The following is a 14,663-nucleotide window of genomic DNA, read 5'->3' as shown; positions in this document are numbered from 1 at the left end:
CGATCCCCAGTATCGATACAGGTTGGGGGATGAGTGGATTGAGAGTAGCCCAGTGGAGAAGAACTTGGGGATAGTGGTGGATGAAGAATTGGACGTGAGCCTGCGATGTGTGCACACAGCCCAGAAAGCCAACGGTATCCTGGGCTACGTCAGAAGAAGCATGACCAGCAGGTTGAGGGAGATGATTCTCCCCCTCTGCTCTGATGTCCTCAGACCCCCCTGGAGCACTGCGTCCAGCTCTGGGGTCCCCAGCACAAGACGGACACGTGGACATGTTGGAGCAGGTCCAGAGGAGGCCATGGAAATGGTCCAAGGGCTGGAACAGCTCTGCTGTGGAGAAAGGCTGAGAGAGGTGGGGACGTTCAGCTTGGAAAAGAGAAGGCTCCGGGGAGACCTTCTTGTGGCCTTTCAATGCTTAACAGGGGTTTGTAAGAAAGATGGAGAGAGACTTTTTACCGGGACCTGCAGTGACAGGACAAGGGGCAACAGACAGAGGGTAGGTTTAGATTGGACATAAGGAAGAATCTTTTTTCCTATGAGGGTGGTGAGACACTGGCCCAGGTTGCCCAGAGAAGCTGTGGCTGCCCCCTCCTTGGAAGTGTTCGAGGCCAGGTTGGATGGAGCTTGGAGCAACCTGATGTAGTGGGAGATGTCCGTGCCCATGTCAGGGGGGTTGGACTGGATGATCTTTGAAGGTCCTTTCCAACCCAAACCATTTGATGATTCTACGAAAGCCACTCGGTTGCGGTGTTTGGCCAGTGAAGCCCCTCGTGTGAGGACAGCACAGTGCTTCCTCCGCCTTGTGCTCCTGGTTGGGGCTCTCAGGGAAAGGAGGACACGAGCTGACTCCTGGCTTGCTTATGAACCATGTGTAGCCCAAACTGTATCTTTTTCTGCAGGCTTAATTAGGCCTTTTTAGAGACTTAATACTCCCGTTTTTAATCCCCAGCTTGGAGTAGGATTTATGACACTGGGGACGTTTCTGTCTCTGACTCTTCTCCCAGGCTGTGTGGGTGGTGAAGAAGGATCAGTGTGGCTCTTGTGCAGAGTGAAAACGTGACATATTTAAAACCGTGGTCAAAATAGGGGGTGTTGAATGAGTCTTGTAGCCCAGATGGAGCCGGTGCTGGGGTGTTTCTGGAGTGAGTGTAGAGGGAACATGTGTTGGCTGCCCTTCAGGGTTGAGGGCTGTCCCCAAACCAGCTGTGGGGTGAAACCGATGGACTCGGCTGTGCACCAGCATCTCAATGTGCACCACAGTGGCATCCTACCTTGGAGAGGTGGCACTGACAGTGGGGTGAAAAGCTTGAAACCTGTGGAGACCTGTCAAATCTCACCTGTCAAAACCCAAAAATGTGGCTTATGGAGACGTGTCCTTCTGTGTCCTGGACACGAGGACTCTGCATGGATCTCGTCCCTTTCCTGGTTCTTCAGCTTCAAAGGAGGAAAATGGTCCAGAGAAAAGGATGAGAAAAACTGGGGGAAAGCAGAGCAGAGGCTGATCCTAGAAACAGGTCAGGAACCCCAAAGAATTTCTGCTGGTTCTTCCCTTCTGTCAGCTGTTACCAGCCCATAGCAAAGGCTTCCTTCGTTCACACCATCATCATGTGCTGGCTAAACACGAGCCAGCAGTGTGCCCAGGTGGCCAAGAAGGCCACCAATGGCATCCTGGCCTCTATTAGGAATAGTGTAGCCAGCCGGTCTAGGGAAGTGATCGTCCCTCTGTACTCGGCACTGGTGAGGCCGCACCTTGAATCCTGTGTCCAGTTGTGGGCCCCGCACTTCAAGAAAGATGTTGAGGTGTTGGAGCGAGTGCAGAGGAGGGCGACCAAGCTGGGGAAGGGTCTGGAGGGTCTGACCTCTGAGGAACGGCTGAGGGAGCTGGGGTTGTTTAGCCTGGAGAAGAGGAGGCTCAGAGGTGACCTTAGTGCAGTCTACAACTACCTGAAGGGAGGTTGTAGCGCAGTGGGAGTCGGCCTCTTCTCCCAGGCAACTAGTGATAGGACAAGAGGACACAGCCTCAAGCTTTGCCAGGGGAGGTTCAGGTTGGACATTAGGAAGCATTTCTTCTCAGCAAGGGTCATTAGGCATTGGAAGGGGCTGCCCAGGGAGGTGGTGGAGTCACCATCTCTGGAGGGGCTCAAGAAACTGGACATGGCACTTAGTGCCCTGGTCTAGTTGCCATGGTGGTGGTCAGGGCAATGGTTGGACTCCATGATCCCAGAGGGCTCTTCCAACCTGATTGATTCTGTGATTTTGTGAGTGTAATTATTTGAGGAGAGAACTTCTCCAGCTTGTGTGAGGACTGGGAAGAGGTGTCATACCTATGGGATGGGGACATTGAGGGAAACCACAAAAAAACCCTCAACAACCCTGCATTGCAGGTGTAATCAAATGTTTCTTATACAACGTGCAGCCATAAAAGCAGCTGCGATGGTTTTGATTGCAGGATGAAGTAATGGGTTGAACTGTGAAGAAGAAACCCATTTAGATAGCTTTGATAACAGCGTTGGAACAGCACACAGGAGGAGCCGAAAGCTTTTAAATAGATGGAGAAAATACTGAACGTTTCAAAGGCACTTTGTGTTGTTTGCCGATGTTCGTGGTGGCTTTGCTGTTGGTGTTACAGCTTCTATGGTGACAAGCGTGGCATGTGGAAGGATGCTTGGGGCCAGGGGAGGAGAAGGGCCCGTGCCGTCGGGGCTGCTGAGGGAGGTCAGCGGCTGAGTCTTGCCAAAAGTGGCACAAATTGACTGTGTCGTGGTGGCTCGTCCTCTGCTCCTCCACCGTATCACCATCATACATCAGCGCCACCCACCAAGTGAGCGATCCCATCCCCGTTATTCCAGCCCTTTGCATGTGATCGCATGGCACCGTCGCAGCTCACTCTGATTTAATTGCTACGGTTAATTAGGATTTAAATCCACGAGATGGAAACCCTTGATTTCAATCATCAGGTCTAGTCTTGTTCCCTGTCTTTATTCACCAGCTGTTTTTCTGGAGGAATCTTTATTCTCGTTGGTTGATAACCATTATAATATACTTGCAACTGTTTTTCTTTCACGAGTCAGGAGGATTTATTAGGTTGGTACATCTTTATTTAGGCAATTAGGTAGCTTAATAGGTACTCATTGAGGTTCATCATTTTTCCCAGGTTTTGAAAATGGTAAATGAGATCTGTGCTGGATTATTTTTTTTTCTTGAGATTAACATTAAGCTACATTTGAATGGAAATTCAGATTCAATTGAACCAAATTAAAATAGTTTTTTTCAAGTGTTTGTTTCATAATTAGGACTAATTATTGAAAGTAGAGAATTGTTTATGGATAAATTAACAGGTTATCGCTGGTCACTATATATTTAAAACTAATGGATCCCCTGTATTTATGTTTGTATATTGGAAGAGGGCGTGTGCTTTTCTATTTTTCAATTTCCAATCACTTTTTCAACCTTGAATATCGTAGTCAGTGAACTAAATTATTTGAATAATCCAAATCAGGTTCTTTAAATACATTAGCTCTTAAGGTAGAAAGTGTTAATTTGAGATTTGACCTTTTTATTTTTAAGAAGAAAGCAATAATGTTGATACAAATTCCATAAAACAAACATTTTAATGGAATTATGTTTTTTTCTGTGGAGTTGGGGTCCTCAAGCAGCTGGTGGGTGGGGATAGAGATGTTACGGGAGATGGGAGCAGCTTCCAAGGGGAACTGGTGCAGCAGGTCGGAGGGTTGCTGGTGTGTTTGAGGAGCACTTTTAAGCCCAAATCCTGCGTTTTTTTCTGCTGTGTGCTAAGGAACAAGGATATTGTGATTTTATTTTTACTATTTCTCCCAAATTGCCATTTGGGAGGGTTGGGGTGGACAAGATCCCTCCTGCCTCGCCGCTCCCTGGTGCTGTCCATAACCGTTGCCCCGGTTATGATCCGCTTTTTCCTCGGGAATCAACCGCCAGCATGCAAATGTGATTTCTTACTATACAAGGATTACTTCAAAAAAAAACCCAAGCTAAGCCTAAAGAAGATATCCAGTAGTAAAAGAAAACCATCCTTTAAGAGCCGCTTGTATTGCCGTCAGCGCCAAGAAATCCCCTCCGTTTCAGCTGGCTGAAACGCCGTTGGGATGCTCTTGCTCTGCTCTTGGTTTTGTGTTCAGTTTCTGTACATCAGATACTCGAATATTTCCAATATAAGTGCGTTTATGGAGGTGTTTGTGGGGGGTTTTTGGATCGGATGGTCTCGTGTGTTGAGTGCGCGCTCGTGGGTAGCATGAAGGTGTTAAATCTGAGCATCTCCTACAATCACAGATTCACAGAATCACAGAATCAACCAGGTTGGAAGAGACCTCTGGGATCACCGAGTCCAACCGTTGCCCTGACACCACCATGGCAACTAGACCAGGGCACTAAGTGCCATGGCCAGGCTTTTCTTAAACCCCTCCAGAGATGGTGACTCCACCACCTCCCTGGGCAGCCCCTTCCAATGGCTAATGACCCTTGCTGAGAAGAAATGCTTCCTAATGTCCAACCTGAACCTCCCCTGGTGAAGCTTGAGGCTGTGTCCTCTTGTCCTATCGCTAGTTGCGTGGGAGAAGAGGCCAACTCCCACTGCGCTACAACCTCCCTTCGGGTAGTTGTAGACTGCACTAAGGTCACCTCTGAGACTCCTCTTCTCCAGGCTAAACACCCCCAGCTCCCTCAGCCATTCCTCGTAGGTCAGACCCTCCAGACCCTTCACCAGCTTGGTCACCCTCCTCTGGACTCGTTTCAACACCTCAACATCTTTCTTGAAGTGCGGGGCCCAGAACTGGACACAGGATTCAAGGTGCGGCCTCACCAGTGCCGAGTACAGAGGGACGATCACTTCCCTAGACCGGCTGGCTACACTATTCCTAAGAGAGGCCAGGATGCCACTGGCCTTCTTGGCCACCTGGGCAACAACTCTTGCTGCGCGCTGAGGCAGGTCATCCTTGTTGCTAACCCTCATTTTCCATGTTGGCTTGGAAATCTCCCTTTTTTGTTGCTTTTTATACATCCGTTTAAGAGGGAGCGTATTTTGGTAGCGTTGCTTGCTGGCTCCTGGCTGAAGTTTGGGTGGTTTTCTTCCATTTTGAGCAGCTTCGCTGTGTCTGGAGGCAAGGAAGGCGCATTGAGCTGGGCATCAAATGACAGTTGACTCCACGTTGTCTTACTGAGCCCTTTTCTCCCTCTTGGTCCAGTTTTTGCTTTGGGTTTACCAGTCTGTTGGAAGAAACATTTCCATTTCCCAAGCGATGTGAAGTTGGTCTTGCAGAAGAGGCTGGAGGAAGGACCCAGCATTTCCACTTTCTGAGCAACGTGAAGTTGGTCAAGCAGAGAAGACTGGAAGAAGGACACAGCAGCTCTGGCTTTGACCATGGGAAAGAGAAGAAGAAAAATCAGTCTTGGTCAACATGAGCAGCAGCTCTGGGTTTGACCATGGGAAAAATAAGAAGAAAAATCAGACTTGGTCAACATGAACATCTCTGAAGCTCCAACATGAAATTGCTGGACTCAGGCAAAGTTGATGCTGCTTCAAGAGATGCAAGGGAAGACCCTAGATCTCAAGCTACAGAGTGTTTTATCAGCCCAGAATGTCCACCCATAATGTTTTTAGTGCAAGACACTGCGCGCTCGGCCCTGGCCTTGGCACTGGACCTCCGACAGCTACGACACTGTTTTTAAACATTTTTATAGCGTTCCTCTACCCCCTTTTCATTAAAAATTTTTCTTCCTCTGTCCACCCCGGGGGTGGGGGAAAGACAACCCTCAACCTTGTGTAGTCAAGGTTATGGCGATAAATTCTGTAGCATTGTCACTTCTATTCGGAGTAAATTGGCTGGCCGCTTTCGGGCTGAAGGGAAGATAATTTGCTGTAGTATTTCAAATGGATTAGAAATGGATTTGAAGGGAAAGTTCATGCCTCCCATTACAAAGGCTAGAAAGAAGACTATCTTAAGGCACTGTTCACACTCTGGCCTTCATTATCCACGCTTAATACCTTTCCTATTTTCCAGCGTTAATGAAATTTCCTGCCGGAGCCGGGCTTCTGGACGGACGGGAGGACTCTTTAGATCCGCTGGCTTGTGCGGCAGAAAGGGAATTACAAGCCCCTTGTGTTGAGGGGGCCGACGTATTCTTCAGGTCCTTGGCCCGGCTATTATCTCATTAATTTCATCCTCTTTTTCTCAATACAGTTCATTTCCAAAGGCCGTCCTTTCCATTAGGGTAACAATTCAACAGAGAGCTGTGACACCGCCGCCGATGAAAAGCGACGGGGCGGTTGGCGCGGCTCCGTGCCCTCCGTTACAGCCGTCCTTCCCTCACCAGTGGCTTTTCCCCGTGGCCGCCGGGTCAGATGTCACCAACGAGGAGGGGGACACACACCCCAGCTGTTGTGTTGGGGCTACACAACCGCTTGGGAGCAACAACTTGGCTTAGGAGGAAAATAGAGGTTTCCTACGGGTGAAGGTTGGGTAATTAAGTTCCCCCGTTGCTCTTCTGTATGGGCTCAGGTTCCACGGTGATTTTTTGATAGAAAACATATTTTACCTTCAATTTTGAATCTCTTATGGCTCATATAATATAAATAAATATAATTAGTATTCTAATTAATCTAATAAATAATAAATAACATGCTGGAGCACCTCTCCTGTGAAGACAGGCTGAGAGAACTGGGGCTCTTCAGCCTGGAGAAGAGAAGGCTCCGGGGAGACCTTCTAGCACCTTCCAGTGCCTGAAGGGGCTGCAGGAAAGTGGGAGAGGGGCTTTTTACAAGGGCAAGTAGTGACAGGACGAGGGCAGACGGTTTTAAACTGTAAGAGGGGAGATTTAGATTAGATATTAGGAAGAAATTGTTTTCTGTGAGGGTGGTGAGACCCTGGCCCAGGTTGCCCAGAGAAGCTGTGGCTGTCCCCTCCCTGACAGTGTTCAAGGCCAGGTTGGATGGGGCTTGGAGCAACCTGGTCTAGTGGAAGGTCTCTTCCAACCTGATTGAATCTGTGATTCTGTGATTCTGTCTACAAGTACCTGAAAGGAGGGTGTAGCGAGGTGGGGGTCTGTCTCTTCTCCCAGGCAACAAGCGACAGGATGAGAGGAAACGGCCTCAAATTGTGCCAGGGGAGGGTTAGATTGGAGATCAGGAACAATTTCTTCATGGAAAGGGTTGTCAAGCGCTGGCACAGGCTGCCCAGGGCAGTGGTGGAGTCCCCATCCCTGGAGGGATTTAAAAGCCATGTAGATGTGGTGCTGAGGGACATGGGTTAGTGGTGGCCTTGGCAGTGCTGGGGTAACGGTTGGACTCGATGATCTTAAAGGTCCTTTCCAACCAAAACGATTCTGTGATTCTGTGAAAATCCTTGAAAAATCCCACCAGGAACATCCCAAACAGTAGAGACGACTCCCGTAGTCCCTTGCCTTTGGGACTTGACCTTCCCTAAGGACTACCAGAGAGGGGAACGTGCCGCTGCGCACATCGCTGCTCCGCTCCTCTTATACTGGTTTTTCTTTTTAATATTGCTTTCTAAAAGTATAAAATCTTTTACAATCTGCAGCTGTTGCTATTTGCTCGGCAGCTGCTACCTGCTTGCTCCCTGCTCACATACCAGGGGTCAGAAGCCAGCGGCTAATAACTCGTGATAAATGGTGAGTTGCAACCACTTCAGCGGGTTGAGTGAGCGCAGCAAAGCAAGAAAATAAATATCCGGAGGATTTGGAGGATTCAAAAAGCTCTTAAACTGCTGCTTAAACCAGAGCTCTTTAGGCTGAGCTGACATGAGCCCCTGAGGCTGCGCACGGCTTGGGTTTGGTTGGATTGTGTTGATACTACAGTTATAAGAGGGGTTTTTTTTCCCCTATATTTTTAATTTTGCACCCCGCTGATGTTTTTCTGAAGCACATTGAGGATGGCAGCAATTCTCTAAGTTATCATTCGAGGCAGAAAAATACTGTGCTGGAGAGGTCCAAGTGATGCTCAGGGAAGTCTGCCCGTGCCTGGAGAAGTGGGGAGGATTTTGGGTGTGCGAAGCCCAGGTTGGGTAGGGATGGGCAAGGAGAACCAAAATCCATGTAGGAATGGGAAAAGAGTTGGGATGTCTCAAGATATGACACCTGGATGTTATTTTAGTTATATTTTTTTATCTATCAAAATATATTAATGAATAAATATCACGCGATTTATATTCAATATATTGAAATACGTGTTGTCTATAGATAATATAAATAGATATATAGATATCTGTATAAGTATAGATAAGTATATCTATATAGATATAGTTAGAGATAACTATATGGATATACATAGATATCTATCTATATAGATAAATATATCTATAATATATAAATATATCTATATATAATAGATAAATATATCTATATAGATATAGAGATATCTATATCGATATGTATATAGATATCTGTCTATATAAATGTATATAGAAATATAGATAATATATCATTTCAATGTGAATAAAATATCTTTTGATATAGATATATAAAAATATATCAGTACATCTATATAGATATAATTTATATAGAATTATAGAATCATTTTGGTTGGGAAGGACCTTTAAGATCAAGTCCAACTGTTAACCCAGCACTGCCAAGGCCACCACTAAACCATGTCCCTAAGCACTGCATATATAAAATCTATATAGAAATATATAATATAGTTCTATATATAAATATATATATATTTTATATATATATATATAGTCTTTATTGTATATAGACTATAGATAATGTATCTCTTTCAATATAGGTAATATATATCTCGAGATATGTATACTATATCTATATATAGATATATCGGTATATCTATATAGATATAATCTATATAGAGAAATATAGATTATGTATAGATATATATAGATATATAATATATACTTTTTATAGTTTTATATATAACTATATAGATACATATTATATATTTTTATATAGTCTATATATAATCTATGTATATCTATAGATATCTATATATAGATGCCTATATATAGTCTCTCTCTCTATAATGGGATGTCTCTGTGAAATGCAAAGGAGGCAGAAGGACTTTGCTGTGAAGCTGTGGGGTTGGGTCCCTCCCCTCTAACAGACTAAAAGAAAGCATTAAATATATAATATAGATAAAATAATAGCTATATATCTGTTATCTCTAGATTTTACTGAATATATATAATTCACTATACAGTCAATATATATATTTAATAATATATATAGAATATATATATACACACACATATGTATAAATATTATCTAGGCCTCGTATCTCTATCAATTATCTCTAGATATTATTGGATATATCTATTGAATTTATATATTGAATGTCTCTAGATACTATTGAATATATATAACTCAATATAGATATTTAGTTCATATATATTATTCAATAATATCTAGAGATAATTGATAGGTAATAATATATAGATTTTTATATATGAGTATCTATTATATATAATATATAGACAATATATTTCAATATAGGTTTTCAGTGTATGTTCAATAATATGTATGTCTCTCTATATATAAAATCCACAGATTATATAGGTAGACTATATATATAATTATATATATTCAATAATATCTATGTATTTTATATATAAATATATTTTTAGCTTTAAGCAACCTGGTCTAGTGTCCCTGCCCATGGCAGGGGGGTTGGAAGTAGATGAGCTTTCAGGTCCCTTCCAACCTGCAGACTCGGGAGCTTTCAGGAGGCTTTTTTCCAACTGTGTTTTCTGAAAGAGACTTTACGGAGCCTCTTTGAAGGGACTGATGCCAATAGCTGAGTGGTGGGCAAAACAGGAGCCCAAAAGCCATCGGCACTTCAGACCCTATGGATGGTGGTGTAGAGCATCCCAGTGACCTCCTGGAGCTGCTTCACCGGGAGGAAGAAGAGGAGGAGGACAGGTGGAGCTGAGATGGGTCTTGTCACAGCTGCAGTGGTGCTTTGCTATGTTACAATACCTTTACTAGAACCATTGAATGGGTTGGGTTGGAAGGGACCTTTGAAGGTCATCCAACTCAACCCTTCTGCAGTGAGCAGGGACATCTTCAACTAGATCAGGTTGCTCAGAGCCCCGTCCAACCTGACTTTGGATGTTTCCAGGGATGGGGCATCTACCACCTCTCTGGGCAACCTGGTCCATGTCTCACCACCCTCAGCGTAAAAAATTTCTTTTATCTAGTCTGAGTCTCCCCTCTTTTAGTTTAAAACCGTCACCCCTTGTCCTATCGCTACAGGCCCTGCTAAAAAGTCTGTCCCCATCTTTCTTATCAACCTCCTTTAAGGATTGAAAGGGCACAAGAAGGTCTCCCCAGAGCCTTCTCTTCTCCAGGCTGAACAACCCCATCTCTCTCAGCCTTTCTCCACAGCAGAGCTGTTCCAGCCCTCGGACCATTTCCGTGGCCTCCTCTGGAGTCACTCCAACAGGTCCATGTCTGTCTTGTGCTGGGGACGCCAGAGCTGGATGCCCCAGGGGGATTTCACCAGAGTGGAGCAGAGGGGCAGAATCCCCTCCCTCAACCCGCTGACCATGAGGTACTTGGTATCATCTTTATCGGCTGCATTAGGCCACTGATATGGCCATGAGACCTTTCTCCAGGTCCTGCAGTCAACTCTCGTTCATAGAATAGATTATAGAATCGTAGGTTCATAGAATGGTTTGGGTGGGAAGGGACCTTAAAAATCATCTAGTTTCAAGTCGTCTGCCATGGGCAGGGACACCTTCCACCAGACCAGGTTGCTCCAAGCCCCATCCAACCTGGCCTTGAACACTGCCAGGGAGGGGGCAGCCACAGCTTCTCTGGGCAACCTGGGCCAGTGTCTCACCACCCTCACAGCAAAGAATTTCTTCCTAATATCTCATCTAAATCTCCCCTCTTTCAGTTTAAAACCTTCACCCTTGTCCTATCACTCCATGCCCTTGTAAAAAGTCCCTCTCCCTCTTGTAGGCCCTCTTCTGGCTGCAACCTTGGGCTTGCAGGCATTTGCTGTGAGCTGCTGGGTGGTCCGGGGGTAGCCCTAGTGTCCCTCCTACCATCTAGTACCTTCAGACAACGATGCCACCTCTATGGCTCTTTGCAAGTAACCTCATTTTGTAAAAATTAAGACTTGACGCTCCTCTCTGGAGCAGTTCCACGAGGACCAAACCCTTGGGGAAGCAGGAACCGGGGCAGCAGCTTCTTTGTGCATTCCCCATCCCCTCCATGAAAACCAGGCAGCAATTCTCCGAGCTCGGTAGCCAGTGGCAACAGCCCGGTGAAATGAATAGGCTGTCAGGCTAAGCGCTAAGAAATGTAACTATTCCATTTTACAATTCTCTTTTTCTTTGCAGCACATGTTCATTTGAAGGTAATGCTCGCCGGGGTTTGCATTCTGCTGATAGGATAGCGGGGTCTTAATTTACAGATATTCTCCGGTAATGCGCGGTTTAGATACGTTCTGCTAATAGCATTATGAGCGTAGTTTGGGCTAATACAAAATTAGAGCTCTGATTTGCATAAACAAATTACTGTTTGGATTAGCGCTAAATGAGGAAGGCGACTGATATTTGAAGAGATTTGGTTTGCCTGCGACGGCTCTGTTTGTATAACGGCGTCGGTACGGGAATGAGCTGGGTGGCTCCGTGTGGGTTGGGAGGGAGGTGGGATGGCACAGGAGATGCTGGGTCGTGGACCAGAGGGGTTTTTGGTGGCAGATGAGCCCCTCTGGGACATATCTGCATCCCAAGCAGTGTGGCCAGCAGGGCGAGGGAGGGGATTCTGCCCCTCTGCTCCGCTCTCGGGAGACCCCCCCTGCAGTGCTGCGTCCAGCTCTGGGGCCTCAACATAAGGACACGGAGCTGTTGGAGCGAGTCCAGAGGAGGCCACGAAGATGCTCAGAGGGCTGGAGCCCCTCTGCTCTGGAGACAGGCTGAGAGAGCTGGGGCTGTTCAGCCTGGAGAAGAGAAGGCTGTGGGGAGACCTTCTAGCACCTTCCAGTGCCTGAAGGGGCTACAGGGAAGTGGGAGAGGGGCTTTTTACAAGGGCCTGGAGTGACAGGACGAGGGGGAACGGTTTTAAACTGCAAGAGGGGAGATTGAGATGAGATGTGAGGAAGCAATTCTTTGCTGTGAGGGTGGTGAGACCCTGGCCCAGGTTGCCCAGAGAAGCTGTGGCTGCCCCCTCCCTGGCAGTGTTCAAGGCCAGGTTGGCTGGAGCTTGGAGCAGCCTGGTCTAGTGGAAGGTGTCCCTGCCCATGGCAGGGGGTTGGAACTAGATGATCTTTAAGGTCCCTTCCAACCCAAACCATTCTCTGATTCTATGATATTTGTCCCCAGGGTGTCACTTCAGAGCTTGCTGGTCATTCAGAATAACCTTATGGGCAAGCACTAATAGAGTCGCAGGTCTTGACTTGTCACTGTCCTGCTGCCTCACTGCAGGGTTTGTGGATGTAGGGAAGAGATGAGGAGGTGGAGAAGGGTCCCCAACACTGACCACTCGACCCCACTTGGGTCTCAGCATCTGCTCGAAGTGATAGATGGGGACAGCAACTCATCCCATGCAGGGATGTAGCAAAACCCTTGCAAGAGCCAGGTTTGGGGTGAGGTAATAATATCATAGAATGATACAATCACAGAATCGTTTTGATTGGAAGGACCTTTAAGATCATCAAGTCCAACCGTTAACCCAGCGCTGCCAAGGCCACCACTAACCCATGTCCCTCAGCACCACATCTACACGGCTTTTAAATCCCTCCAGGGATGGGGACTCCACCACTGCCATGGGCAGCCTGTGCCAGCGCTTGACAACCCTTTCCATGAAGAAATTGTCCCTGATCTCCAATGTAAACCTCCCCTGGTGCAACTTGAGGCCGTTTCCTCTCGTCCTGTCGCTTGTTACCTGGGAGAAGAGACCAACCCCCCCTCGCTACACCCTCCTTTCAGGCAGTTGTAGAGAGCGAGAAGGTCTCCCCTCAACCTCCTTTTCTCCACACTAAACACCCCCAGTTCCCTCAGCCGCTCCTCATCACACTTGTGCTCTACTGTATCAAACATATAGTCCATAATAATAATAATAATAATAATAATAATGATACAAAAAATAGCAAAGCTTGTAGAGCTCTGTAAAACTTGGCTTAGCTCAGGGGAAGTCCCACGTTGCTGATTTCCTTGTGACATTGCATCCACATTTCTCTGTTTGCTGCTGGGGTTGGAGCTGCGAGCCAAGGGTTGGAGATGGGGCATCAGCCCTGGCTCCGTGGGCTCGCGTGGATCCCACTTCGGATGCACCAGGCTGCCTATTAATTAGCCACACACCAGCAGTGCGGATCGAAGCCGTGCCATGTGTGACACATTGGAGTCAATGGCAAATATCTGCAGAGTTTTAGGGACAAACACCTTTGCTCTGTCCTAGCGGGCTGTGGTTGGTTGGAGACCCGTTCTTCAGCACATTGTCTCTTCCCCTGTGGCATTGCTGTGGGCAAGCTGGGGGAAAGAAATGACTTTTTGTTGCATGGGGGAAGTGGTTCCAGTGGGAGAGTCCTTGGGGGTTGTTGGTTTTGGTGTAAGTCACGGGGATTCAGAGCCTTTCTTCTGTCTACAGCAAGAGCATCCTTGGTTCCTCCCTGCATCACCTCCATCCTCAGGCAGCTGAGGGTTTGCTCACGAAGCAGCAGCTTCTTGCGATATCTCCCTGAGTTTGGGCTTACCTTGGCTTTATCCTTTTCTTGCAGATCCCCGCTATTAAACCCAACGCGCCCGTCGCCTCAGGGAGGCAAGTCCCAGCACGTGCAACAGAGATGGAGGAGCAAAGGCTATTGCTGCATCGGCGGGGTGATGTACCAAGTGTCGGCAAATAAACTCTCCAAGACTTCCAGCACCCCCAGCCGGAGCAGAGACCTGAGCACCAAGAGCCCCGGCAGAGCAGGTGAGCAGCAAGAATTTGTCCCGATCTGCATCCAAACTCCAATTACACAGAATCAATCAGGTTGGAAGAGCCCTCGGGGATCATCGAGTCCAACCATTGCCCTGACACCACCATGTCAACTAGACCAGGGCACTAAGTGCCATGTCCAGGCTTTTCTTAAACACATCCAGAGATGGTGACTCCACCACCTCCCTGGGCAGCCCCTTCCAATGGCTAATGACCCTTGCTGAGAAGAAATGCTTCCTAATGTCCAACCTGAACCTCCCCTGGCCAAGCTTGAGGCTATGTCCTCTTGTCCTATCGCTAGTTGCTTGGGAGAAGAGGCCGACTCCCACTCCGCTACAACCTCCCTTCAGGTAGTTGTAGACTGCACTAAGGTCACCTCTGAGCCTCCTCTTCTCCAGGCTAAACACCCCCAGCTCCCTCAGCCGTTCCTCGGAGGTCAGACCCTCCAGACCCTTCACCAGCTTGGTCGCCCTCCTCTGCACTCGCTCCAACACCTCAACATCTTTCTTGAAGTGCGGGGCCCAGAACTGGACACAGGATTCAAGGTGCGGCCTCACCAGTGCGGGGTGAGCGTGTACCAGCAAGCACTGGATACTTTTGTGCTTACTTTTCCCCTTTTTTGATCTCAGTTTTAAAATCATGATGCTTTATGGAGATGTGCAACTGCCTCGGGGTGAGCAGATGGGGGAGGTGGTGGGGAGGGACCTACTCCCCCTTGTGGCTTTATCAGAGGTGATGGG

The 14,663-nt window shown here is 47.2% G+C and overlaps 1 protein-coding gene across 2 annotated transcripts in view; it reads left to right on the top strand.

Moving 5' to 3' along the window:
- The window catches only part of ZC3H3 (zinc finger CCCH-type containing 3), a 211,951-nt gene that overhangs the window by 132,627 nt on the left and 64,661 nt on the right, over window positions 1-14,663 (top strand). For both annotated transcript variants that reach the window (XM_068397158.1, XM_068397157.1), the window contains one exon: window positions 13,724-13,917. In XM_068397158.1, coding sequence (XP_068253259.1) covers window positions 13,724-13,917 — 194 coding nt within the window. The remainder of the gene's footprint in view (window positions 1-13,723; window positions 13,918-14,663) is intronic.

This window comes from Nyctibius grandis, chromosome 3 (genome assembly GCF_013368605.1).
Source record: "Nyctibius grandis isolate bNycGra1 chromosome 3, bNycGra1.pri, whole genome shotgun sequence".
NCBI lineage: Eukaryota > Metazoa > Chordata > Aves > Nyctibiiformes > Nyctibiidae > Nyctibius > Nyctibius grandis.
Note: the sequence above shows the minus strand (reverse complement) of the source record. Positions and strands in the feature narration are given on the sequence as shown.